Here is a 13,905-nt window from a genome sequence, read left to right on the forward strand (position 1 = left end):
TTTTATATTTACCAGAGCCAATTAATCAGTTTATAACGAGTTATACTGGATTAGCATTACCGAAAATAAATCTATTTCCGATTTTTTTTATAAATCTATTATATTTAAACTTTTTTTTGTCACTAATTACAATTTAAAATTAAATAAAAATGTAAAGAGCATTATTTAAAGTATTCCAGTAAATTGGCCTAGAGTATAAAGTTTTATTTAATGTAAGTTAGATTCGTGTAAATTTTATGACAATTGGTTGACTCATTTTTATGAGAAAATCTTATAAAGTATTTTAAAATAAACAAAATAAAAATAAAATTTGAACACAAAAATAGTATGTTTTTAACTAAGGTAGCCATTTGCACGTACAAGATAAGACGTCAAGAGAATTTTTTTTTTTTAATTTATGGTACGTAACATTTCTTTAATTTAAAACATATATTTAAAAGATGCAGTTTTCCGGAACATTATCAAAACTTAAGTTGAAATAGTTGACTTTTGTAAAAAAGTTGCTAATTTGAATCCCTCCTGTGTGCAGGTAAATGTTCAGATTATTAAAAAAATATAACAAATGAAGAGGAATTATGTAAGGTGTTTTTATAATAAAAATATTTTGGTTATTTTTTTCAAGATTTTTCAAGTTGTGACAAATTTTAGAGAAAAAAATGTCAATATTGAACGATTTTATAAATCGTAATTTTTGGGGGATTTTTACTATTTACGGAGAATAAGGGAATATTTTTCAATTTTATATGTCTACAGACATTTTTTTTGGTTATAAGTGAATAATTTCCATCATAACTAATATATTATAATAGCGTTTGAATTTTATGCGCCAAATCAATGAACTCACCAAGCTTTCCATGTTTCTTTTATCGATACATAAAATAAAAATATCACTGTTTGGAGGAACTACTGTAATTTCTTTTTTATCGCTTGAATTTCAAATGAGCGTATATCGTTTAGAATTTCTATAAATAATTTTTTTTTTTATGACAAACAAGAATATATAAAAATAATATGGGTTACATTTAAAAATCAAAAATTGTTACTGTAGCACTATTAGTTTTGAAAATATTACGTGAAGCTTAGTTAGCGGTTCACTCTATAAGAAAACTGATATAGCCTCTGGAAAAAGAAGTAGTTTTTAAGAAGTGATGTTCAAACAATTTTTAAGGGTAATGTCTTCAACTAATTTCTAACAAAATCTATTAGCAATGAATACATAACGTGACAATGAATATAAAATCCAATCTTTGGTAACATCATAACTGTCATGATATATACAGAGTGATTTTTTTATCATAACCCACTCAATTACTTACAGAATAAATATATTTAAACATTTTTTTTTTTTTGTTATCTTTAGTTACACATTATTCTTGAGTTATTAACTATGTAATACTTTTTAAGTTCATCCCTCATGCCTTGTAAGGGCGTCAACTTTGTTTTATTAAATGGAAACACGTATTTTTAATTTAATAAAATTTTTGAGTATTTAAATTAATAGTAAATAACTTTTAAATTTTTAATATAACTATATTCGTACGTGCAAATACGTACAAGATAAGTCGTCCGGACAATTTTTTTTTTTTAATTTATAGTACATAACGTAAGCTTTAATTTAACATATGATCTAAAGACGCAGTATTTCCGGAACATTTTCAAAACTTAAGTTGAAAAAGTTCTACTTTTTAATTGTATTTTTAAAAATTTAGACCCCTCCTGTATAATGGAAAATGGTCCGATTAAAAAAAAAGTACGTCAAATAAAAGAAATACACTTAAAGTATTTACAAGAAAAATTGTATTGATCCATACATTTTTCAAAAATTTATAGTAATTTAAAATTGAAAAAAACCCATCAAAGGGGGGTCGCGGCACAGTGGTGAGTAATCAAGTATAATTTTTATAATCAAGTATAATGATATCCGACAGTGATTAAAATCACTATAAAAAAAAATGCTTCGATGAAAATCTTTAGATAGTGTTTAATTTTAAAAAATTAGTGGATTAATCCAAAAGCTACATGATCTGCTATTTCCTTATTAATATCCTGATTAAGATAAAGTATATCGAATGAAAAAAGGGATATGTATATTATTTCTCAAAAAAAATTGTGTTGATCCATACACTTTTCAATAAGTTATAGCATTATTAAGTTAAAAATGTAAAAAATAAAATCGAGAATTTTCACACAAAAATAGCATTTGGTAGCCATTTTCACTATGAAAACAAAATAAAATCCGAAATTTTTTTTTCCATAATAAAGTACATTACATTAGCTTTAATTTAAGATATATATAAAAGTGTCAGACTTTCCGGAACATTTTCAAAAGTCAAGTTGAAAAAGTTAATTTTTTGTGAAAAAATTGTCATTTTAAATCCCTTCCTTTGGGCAGGTAAAGTGTCAAATTTATAAAAATAAAATATATCAAATGAAAGGTAATGATATCATTAGTGATTTTTAAATTTGTAATTTTTTTGGAGATTTCCCCATTTACGGGGAANAAATAAATATAGTTTAAAAAACTAAAAAAACACGCTTTTAAAGCACATCGAACTAAAAAGTTAAAAATAATTTTTAAAATAATTATGAACAAAAAATACTAGTTTTATTGTGAGAAAAGCGTGGGTGCTTTGTGTCACATTTTTCGTATATTGAGCGCCCGACGCTTTTATCACAATAATACTAGTATTTTTTGTTCATAATTATTTTAAAAATTATTTTTAACTTTTTAGTTCGATGTGCTTTAAAAGCGTGTTTTTTTAGTTTTTTAAACTATATTTATTTAATAAAAATGCTAGATGGACGTTATTCTGGGAAAATTATTCGCGATTATGAAAAATTTTTTTTTACACACACCGGAGTATTAAAAATTTCATTAGAAACGCTATTTGTCGCTAGCGTTTCTTGATTTAAAATCTGAACTTTTTATTAGGCCTACCTTGATATTTTATTATTATTTTTTATAATTAACAAGGCAATTCAGTAACAAAGTAGCCCAGTAATTTATATTCATTTTAGTCATCATATTTAACAATATCAGGTGATATATTTCAAATATTAACGTTATAATATCCAAAATAACTATTTAATTAATCTAAATTAATAAGCTAAAGTTTTTAATTATTCTAAACTAATAGCACCATAATTAAAGCAGTCTCACATTGACAATTTTGCTTTATTTTTCGGTACGTTACATGTTGGGCTTTTAATTCATTCCTTTAAGTCTATCATTATAAATATTTAATATTAATATACAGTTAAATAATTAAAACTGTTAATATCGGTTAATAATTGGTTTTAATCCTTAAAATTGACAAATCCAATAATATTTTAAAGAATATACGGCATATATTCAGTTTCGATTTTTAAAATTAACGCAAACTCTGTAAAAATACTACAAATACGCACCTATACGTTAGTATGCCATTGAATAAATAAAAATTACTACCCACTTCATTTTGTATACAGAGTCATTGTTTTATCATAAACCACTCAATTACTTACAAAATAAAAATAATTTTAACTTTTTTTTTTTTTGGTTACCTTTATTTATATATTATTGTTTAAATTAATATTTATACTTTCAAATATTTGTTTTAAAGTTATTAATGTTTTAAACAAAATAAATTTAAAAATATATCTAACAAGTAAAGTATTTTATAAAAAAAAAATTATGTTATCATAAAATCTGACGCTGTTTTCTAAGATATGATTGAATTTCAGATTATAAACTTGCAGAGAGATTTCAAACAGATATAATTTAGTAGTAATAAATGTATTAATCAAAAAGCATAACTTTTAACTATAAAATATATTATATTTCTTAATCGAAAAATGTAATAATACAATAAATTTAGTTAGTTTTGTAATTAATAATTTATTAAATGGCCATAAAATAATAAATCTGGTATAATTATCGTACTTGCCATAAAAAAATTAACTTTTATTATTATAATTTTTTTTTTTTGAAAGAATAAAATAAAAATAAACAAAATCAGTTATGACGCATTTTTAAGACTTTTACATGTTTTTACTGTTGTAGTGACTCAAAAAGAACTCACACTTGTAGTAGCTTAAAAGAAAGAATTAAATAAAATAAAATATGAAGGGGTATTGGGTACTTGTTTGAGTCACTAATCTTGTTGTATTAACCCATCAACGCCTGGCGTCCCCATATGGTGACATTCGTATTGCTATTTTTATCGCGCGTTCTTAGAATAATAATTTAATAGGTAAAAGCCGAGTGTACCCATATGATGACACTCAATATCTCAGAAATCGTATTTTCAAAAAATTTAAAAATAATTTTTTTTTATTTTTGTGTTGTATATTAATCTGTTTTTAGTAAAAAAAAAATAGAAAGTTTGAAAAAAAATAATTCTCGGCGTTGATGGGTTAATAATATTATTACTTGGGGTATGAGTACGAGGGTCTGTAACAAAGATAGAGGATGATAATAAATCTCATATTAATATGAGATTTATTGTGTTTATTGTCAATTCATTAATATCAATAATGCCACGAGTTTTGGCGGTTATCGATGATAGGTGGGATTGAGTCACCTCGTGTGTCTACCCAGAGTGGTATGGTATATGAACCTCCAACCTAACTTCTGAAATAGACACGTATCAACGATATAACTCTGCCAAGTAACTCTGTACAAACATTATCGATTTTCTAAATTTACTTGGTATATTTATTATTATCGATAATAACTTGATTTTCCTGTATGCCTACTTAATCTATGTACTCATAAAATTTATTAGTGAAATTATTAGTTACCTACCTTGATATTTTCTTTGACACTTTTAAATAAATAGATATTGTATTCTTGTACAAATATAATTGTAGAAACGGCGGATCACTTCTTGCATATATTTCGTTATGAAAGTGTGGACTGATTGAGCGTAGTAAGTGTCTGAATAACTGACCGCATCTAAGCAAGTGAGAGCATTCTGACCACCATCAGGACATCTGAGCCAGAATGCTTATTATTTTGGGCTTTTTATATTAATTTTGATGGTATTTCAAAGACAAGAAGTGATCACCGACGCTACCATTATTTCTTTATTAATCGTAGTTTATTACATGTTATTTATTACATTATTATCAATAATAATCTACTTGAAGTTATTATTTTTAAATTCATTGTAAAATATCATTGAGTTTTACTTTCATATTTCTAAGATAAGCAAAAAAAAAAGTTATAAGACATAGTAAAGTTCTTTCTGTTAAATTTCCCTCTTCAACTCAACTTAATAGGTCCCGGGACACGGGTTAACCTGAACGGATCGGTCCCAAATTTTGCACAGTTTGTTTTTTTGAGCATTAAAAAAAAATTAAGGGGTAGCGAAAAAAAAAAGACATTCGATTTTTGAGGGCCACCCTAATGTGTACATATCAAGTCCAACACTCTCTATATACATTGTAATTGTGCTTTTAATATTTAATAAATGTAAATATTACAAGCCTATTATAGTTTACAATATAATTTTAATACTTGTTTCATGCCTATCGAAGGCATTGGTTTTGGCAGTCGAGTGACCAGTTCTTATCGACTATCTTTATCAATACACGCTGTAAAAACAGTTGTTATCAGTATAACGGTTGCGTTTAGTTTTAAGTAGTTTCATCGTAATATTAATAAAATTTCTTATAATTTGTGGATGGATGTGTTATGACATAAACATTGTATTTTATTATAATATTTTTATTTATGCTTATTTTGCACAGGTATGCATTTATTATTTTATTCTACTTAGATTCATTAAATATTACAACCAAAACATGTTATTACTTAAGTACATATCTTAAAATATGGAGTGTAAATCAAGAACAAATTAACATACACGATATCATATTATTTAATATGACTTAATTTTTTAACAATAGTAACATTTAAAAACCTAAAAGAGTGTTAATCATCTTTAACATTTGTCACTAATTGATGTGTTGCATTGGGTTTTTTATTTTATGTAAAAATTTATACCAATGAACGAAAATAATATTTCGGAAAGTTTGTACTTTTAAAATTATGTTATATCTATTGGTAAACTCTTCCACTTTTTTATAGTAATCTTTAACTCTGTTGTTTATTTGAATGTATATTAACTTAAATATACTTGATATACACAACACAATATACATTATTACAAATATAAATATTGACTTAATCTATTTTAGACCTTAATATGACGAGAAAGTGTAAGCATTTTCAAAATCTTTCTAAAAGAAGTCAATGTAGGCGCATTAAAGAAGATTTTAGTAATATAAATGAGTTAACTGAGAAGGTAGCTTTATCTGATAATACAATTGTTAGGAATAAAAATATACCAAGTGCTAATAGTTCTGAATTACAGATCTCAAAGTAATTGAAGGAAAACTTGAAGATCCTAAGTATTATCATAAATGGGTAATTAATATAAAAATTATTTTTAATTCTTAAATTTTACAAATATTTTAAATAAATTGCAATTGGTATCTACATTATCATTTAGCTTGGAAGGAATTAACAATTCGTCAAAAATCACAACAAGAATTATGAATATTTGTGAAATAATATATTATATTTAATATATTATGAAATTAAAAATAATTTTATAAATGTATAAAATTAAAAATACATTAGTTTTAAGACTAATATAAATTTGTTATTCATTAAGTACTGTAGTACAATTTTTATATAACAATCTAATTTAACAAACTTGATATATTTTCAATAAAACCTTTTTATATACTTAAACATTTTAAATGAATTTGTTTGGTTTTATTTTTAGCTGTAATTCAAAACTATGGATAGCCCAAAGTAATGCATGATGGATAGGGTAACATATTAACAATATTTTTTATGCTTCATAATATAATCATAGTATTTATTAATGACTATTTTTTTGTATAGTAATTACAGGTTTACAAAATAAACCAAATGATGTGAATAAAAATAAAAAAGATTCTAAGGATTGTAATCCTACTGATAATGATAGTTTTGATGGCAATGTAAAAGTCAATAATTATTAAAATTTTTATGATAAATATAGGAACTATAATAAAAGTATAAATAATCTAACATATGTATGCATTACATACAGTAAGAGCAATGTAACATGTATATGAAATAAACAGGAAGTGTAATTCAAGATTACAAGAAAAACAATTTTTAGTAAGTACTTATATTAAAATGTTTGGTGTTTTTAAATGTTATTTTATAATTAGATAAAAAGTAATCAGTATAAATATAGTATTACTATAATACTCACTAATTTAATTCAAATTTGATTATTGAATAATATTGTAATATTATATTATTACATATAATATTAATATATAATAAGATGTTATCATTTGTTCATGTATGTCACATATTATGATTATACAAGATCACCAAAACAGGGTTCTCTTATTTAAAATACAAAATAACCCTTTAACTATACGATAAAATCTCCCTCTTGTAGAAATTATTAAGTAACGCCTACACGCAGGGACCCTCTTTTAATTAACCAATTACAATACAAAGCCTCAGCTTCTAGGATCACGGTAGAGATCGCTGGGCTACCCCCTTCACACTATAAAAAGCCATTTTTCCCCATCTAAACCAGTTCTTTTGACGATTTTAAAATACACAAAATCTACGACACTCTACTCAAGATTTCACTCTCCGGGACTTAGTCGATTTTTTAATTAATTTGGACTTAGAATATTTTTCTTTAAAACTAAATGACATTTAGAAATTTTAAAGTGAATTTTGTTTTGGTGAATCTTTTAATTTAATTTAATTTGTTCAATCATTAATAATATTTTATTTTTCTTGTTATGAAAATAAACATCAAATAATATTTTAAACACTATGAAGAACCCACAATAATATTCTTCTCGGGAAATACAGATGAAGCCATTTTAATTAACCTGGGTCTTAAGGGAATAAACACTTTGAATATAATAGTTAAAAAGTATGACAAACACATCGAAAAATTTCTCATATCAAACTCAAACAATGATAGTCATACAATAATGGAAGAATGTAATGATGAAATATTAAATAATGAATTCTTTATATCCCTTGAAACTTTAACACCAAAAGGAATTTCTTCCAAGATCTTAGCTGTTGTAAAAATTCCGTATGTTCAGAAAGTAGGGAATTTGTTAGGCTTGTCAGATACCCATAATTTAATATGCGGGAAGAAACATCTATCACATGGAGAGCCACATGACCCATCATTTGATGTGATCATGACAGATTGCCTCCTGGCATACTTAGCGAAATCCGTTGGATATAGCGAATTAAAACAAATTATTTGTTCCCATTTTTCGGAAAATAATAACAATAAATGCTTCTAACAATTAATACATTTAAAAGTAATAAATCTACATTAACAAATAAAATTTATTAAAGAAAATTGATTTCACTAGTATACTTAACATTATAAATTAGTTATTTCATTTTTATTTTATTACTTTTATTATTATGTCTTTATATTTTTTAAATATAATCAATAAATCAAAAAAATAAATAAATAACATTATTTTTTTATCATTATTTACCTTAACATTATAAGATTTTCTACAAAAAAAAAAAAATAAAAAAAAAAACAAACAAACCCAAATTTTTATATCACTTTTATTACTACTCTTATTATTTAGCGTAAAAAGTAGAATTAAATTTAATAATTAATATAAATATTTTTAGTTTAGAATTAAATACAATTATTAACAAGGATAGGAATGAATTAATATAAAACATTTCTCTTAATAATTTTAATCATAATTCATATATCACCTACTTATCCGTTTATTTAATAAAGTTATATCAAATATTAATATTTTATATATATTATTTTATCTTTGCATGCTTTTCTTTATTTACTATAAATATTACCATGTCCAATATATTACAATTAACACTTTATTCATATATATTTTGCTTTTTCATTCCTACATGAAGATTTAAAAAATCAAAAACAAGATTTTTTTGAGAACACTATTTCTTTATCAAAAAATATTGTAAGTGCTATATTATAATATCACCATATCTTAAACAAAAAATGAGTATTAATGTTTTCATAGCGTCATTCACAAATTGTGATGATGATACAATGATAACAGGGGGAGCTATTAAGGAAACTATCATGAACTCCCCTATTCATATCCTAGAGGGAAACAATCTAACAATTAGGAATATAAAAAACATCATTACAGGCAGAGAGGGTATCCCTATCACTATACACTATGGATATTCTGGCAACAACACCATTCAGAAATGTTATGGATTACCCATGAATAATATCTATATCATAGCTAAAAGAATGTTTATGTCACAATTTTTTTTCTTGCATCTATACAAAGAGCAAGAAGGAATAAGGACAAAAATTCTTCTAGCTAGATTACGTGGACCAATTTACAGTGAAAATTGTGAACTCACAATTGAGGAGTCACATTCGTTAATATGCAAACGCCCACATCCAAAAAATAATTATGCTGAATACAACGTACAAATGACCGACTGCTTGTTACTATACATTGCAATGTCAATGGGTCGTGTCCATTTGTTAAATTTTCTTAAATCACAATTTAGCAAATAAAAAGATATGGTGATTTTATTTTTAATTCTTATTTTAATTATTAAATATATTTTATCATTACTAATTACTAACCAATTCAAATGCAAATTATTATAATTTACTTATTAGATTTAATTATGCATGATATATAAAACTTAAAAAAAAAAAAAAAACAAAAAAAAAGCAAATTACTATTTCATTTCAAAATGCATGCTATTATTATCATTAAATTTTTATTATTATTTTATACATTAGACAATATAATACTAACCCTAATTTTATTGCATGCTTAACCTTAACACTAATCATTACAGGATGTAATTCATCAACATGTAAGTTAAAAAAAATATACTATCTAATAAAATTATACATTAAACTTAAAGACTTTTTATATTATTTCTATATTCAAGTTTAAATTTTTATATTAATATCAATCTATAAGTCTATTAATTTATAACTTTTACATATTATCTTTAATTATAATTTTAATTGATTTACAAATATTTCATTAATTTAATATTAATTTTTATATTATNTCATTCACAAATTGTGATGATGATACAATGATAACAGGGGGGGCTATTAAAGAAACTATCATGAACTCCCCTATTCATATCCTAGAGGGAAACAATCTAACAATTAGGAATATAAAAAACATCATTACAGGCAGAGAGGGTATCCCTATCACTATACACTATGGATATTCTGGCAACAACACCATTCAGAAATGTTATGGATTACCCATGAATAATATCTATATCATAGCTAAAAGAATGTTTATGTCACAATTTTTTTTCTTGCATCTATACAAAGAGCAAGAAGGAATAAGGACAAAAATTCTTCTAGCTAGATTACGTGGACCAATTTACAGTGAAAATTGTGAACTCACAATTGAGGAGTCACATTCGTTAATATGCAAACGCCCACATCCAAAAAATAATTATGCTGAATACAACGTACAAATGACCGACTGCTTGTTACTATACATTGCAATGTCAATGGGTCGTGTCCATTTGTTAAATTTTCTTAAATCACAATTTAGCAAATAAAAAGATATGGTGATTTTATTTTTAATTCTTATTTTAATTATTAAATATATTTTATCATTACTAATTACTAACCAATTCAAATGCAAATTATTATAATTTACTTATTAGATTTAATTATGCATGATATATAAAACTTAAAAAAAAAAAAAAAACAAAAAAAAAGCAAATTACTATTTCATTTCAAAATGCATGCTATTATTATCATTAAATTTTTATTATTATTTTATACATTAGACAATATAATACTAACCCTAATTTTATTGCATGCTTAACCTTAACACTAATCATTACCGGATACAATTCATCAACGTGTAAGTTAAAAAAAAAAACACTATCTAATAAAATTATACATTAAATTTAAAGACTTTTTATACTATTTCTATATTCAAGTTTAAATTTTTATATTACTATTAAATCTATAAGTCTATTAATTTTAATATTAATTAATTTAAAATATTCTATTAATTTATAACTTTTTCATATTATCTTTAATCATAATTTTAATTGATTTAAAAATATTTCATTAATTTAATATTAATTTTTATATTATTTTTAATTCTAATTTTAATTTATTTATAATATTGCATTAATTTCATTATATCTAATCATCATATTTAAATATACAAGGTAAAATTTCTATGTAAGAATTCAATGTCAGTAATTTATAAGAACATATTTTTTTTTAATTTTATGTATAATTGTTAACCTAAAACCATGAACATCAAATTCTGAACATCAATAATTAAACTCTGTACTCACTTTCCTAGGCAAAATTCACATTGGATAATGTCGTCAGATGTACCAACATTTGTTTACAATGACTCAACCATCAATAAATTCATGGAGCTCATAGTCAAAAGATCTCAATCACAAATATATGCATTTGACACTCTTCTCCTTCTAGAAATTAAAAGAAATGGGTTTGAAGCAGTCCATCGACGAATAAGAACCAATCTATTTGAGAAAACACTTCTTCTCGCCCCGTTTCATGACAACAATCATTATTGGAATTTAGCAATTAGTCATGTTTATAATAAAGAGATAATACTACATAATTGCACAAACTACATCATCACTGACATGATAGAGAAATTACGTCAATTTATCATATCATGTGAACTCAAGCAATATGGTTTAAATTCTCATTGGCAAATTTATAAGGGTGAAACAACAATATTAGATGATAATCATAACTCTGGTCCATGGATTCTGGAGATCGCTGAGATAATCTCTAGAAATGATAATCCACTGATCAATCTTTCTCTTATGAAAGATTATATTAAAAAACATAAACAAATACTAGAAGAAAACATCCTACACCTTTATCATGATCCAGTACAGTTCTCCAATCCACCACCTCTAAGACCACCAACGCCAACCGGTATCAAAGTAATACAAATAGATCACTCAAAGAAGAAGACACTAAAAAACAAACACAATAAATATTTGAAGAATTTAAGAAAGAAAACCAGATATAGAAAATACTATAAATACATTAATATGAAAAGAGAATTACTATATAAACCTATTATGTTAAAAACACTAAAACCTAGGAAAACATCTTATTCAACATCTCAAGAGAGAAAAAACGAGATGAAATCCAGTCAATGAATGTGGTCCAGGAAAGTAGTACAATAGTAATAACCACNGGAAAGTAGTACAATAGTAATTACAAAAAAAAAAAAGAAAATCAAATAAGAAGAAAACAATCAAATAGTAGGAATAATCACTTTAATATCATTATTTAAATTTGTTAAAGTAATATTGAATATGCTTCACTTATTAACACAATTCATTATTGTTCAATAAAATTACTTATATGATGTTATTTTATAATCAACAAAAATTATAGGAATAAAATATTGTATTACCAAATTCTATCTTATTTGTTATAAACAAGAATATATATAACGCATTTAAGATTGCAATCTTTAATTTACAATATGTCAACAATTATATAATAATATCAATGTAAACCTTGTATAATTTTAATTTACTTAATCTTATTGTTATTATTATTAATAATTATATTTCATAGAGTAAATTTTATTTAATATTAATTCCATATATTTTTTTTAATCTAAATTTTTATTTTATCATATTATATTCATAACCACCTGTATTTATATAGAAACATTTTAGGATATAAGATAATCATGTTTTAATTCACCTTTACCTTATTATTTAAGTTAGGATAAGTGTCAAATTAGCCAAGTTAACTCATGAATAGTAATAACTGTAATATTATTATAAGAACATACTTTAATTATTATTAATAAATTCGTGTTTTACATGATTGCTTACATATAATCATATAACACATGTATTTTTGGATTGTAAACATTACATTATAATATCACTGATAATATTGTCAACCTTATCAATCTGATAATCCAAATAATTATGTATATTTAGTAAAGATTATACAAACATTATTAAATATAAAATATTATATTCTTTGTAACAGATAAACAAATTAACAATAATAAATATGTATGATGTTAACTTGTAAGTTTTAAATAAATGTGAATTACTATTGATTGTACTATGATTATATGTTAAAATTTAAATAACTGTTTTCAGCTATCCAAAATAATTTTATTACAAATTTCTATTAATGTAAGAATTGTATTTTATTTATTTTACATTATTATTACTTTGAATCACTCTTGTATTTTATAATTATTATAATTCAAATTTATTTTATCTAACTTTTAACTTTAAATTTAATTTATATTCGTTCGTTCAGTATTTTAAATTATAGTTTTATTATTTTATAATCTTAAAGTATTTTTTAAAAGCCTCAATAATTATTATTTTTATTTAAAATATACTTATTTCATTTATCTATTTTATCAATACTAATATATCATTATATTTGATTTTAATATACTAACTTTTGAATAATTTTACTTTTACTAACAATTATTTTAATCTAATTTATAATTTTCATTTATAAAAATAAATTTTGACATTCCAATTCAATTTCTAATCACTTTATATTGCAATTTTACTACATTATAAGCACCTTATATTCATTTTTAACAATTTATTATTGCACTTATATTATAATTATTATATTAAACACAAATCTAATTGAATTATGCACCTTATATTTAAGTTTTATATTTAAGTTAAATTGAACAAAATGTCTTTGTTATTCTTTATGTGTGTCTATTTTGTCATACGAGGGCGTATGACAAAATAGAAAGGGGTGCATTTGTAATATTATAATATTAATATNTGTAATATTATATTATTACATATAATATTAATATATAATAAGATGTTATCATTTGTTC

The 13,905-nt window shown here is 23.6% G+C and overlaps 1 protein-coding gene across 3 annotated transcripts; it reads left to right on the forward strand.

Annotated features, from left to right (window-relative positions):
• Window positions 1–5,590: 5,590 nt before the first annotated feature.
• LOC126896387 (sentrin-specific protease 1-like) lies at window positions 5,591–12,258 on the forward strand. Of its 3 annotated transcripts, XR_007701836.1 has the most exons (6): window positions 5,591–5,733; window positions 6,184–6,290; window positions 6,360–6,412; window positions 6,777–6,824; window positions 6,899–7,159; window positions 11,371–12,258. XR_007701836.1 is itself a non-coding variant. In XM_050669128.1 (2 exons), coding segments are annotated over exons 1-2 (846 nt in total). In that variant the 5' UTR covers window positions 8,613–9,884; the 3' UTR covers window positions 12,215–12,258. The 3 variants fall into 3 exon arrangements, 2 of the variants coding, with proteins under 2 accessions (XP_050525085.1, XP_050525084.1); XM_050669128.1 differs by lacking the exons at window positions 5,591–5,733; window positions 6,184–6,290; window positions 6,360–6,412; window positions 6,777–6,824; window positions 6,899–7,159 and adding an exon at window positions 8,613–9,886; XM_050669127.1 differs by lacking the exons at window positions 5,591–5,733; window positions 6,184–6,290; window positions 6,360–6,412; window positions 6,777–6,824; window positions 6,899–7,159 and adding an exon at window positions 10,135–10,914.
• The last annotated feature ends 1,647 nt before the right edge of the window (window positions 12,259–13,905 follow it).

Source organism: Daktulosphaira vitifoliae, unplaced genomic scaffold, assembly GCF_025091365.1.
Source record: "Daktulosphaira vitifoliae isolate Bord-2020 unplaced genomic scaffold, ASM2509136v1 Scaffold_1, whole genome shotgun sequence".
NCBI classification, from domain to species: domain Eukaryota; kingdom Metazoa; phylum Arthropoda; class Insecta; order Hemiptera; family Phylloxeridae; genus Daktulosphaira; species Daktulosphaira vitifoliae.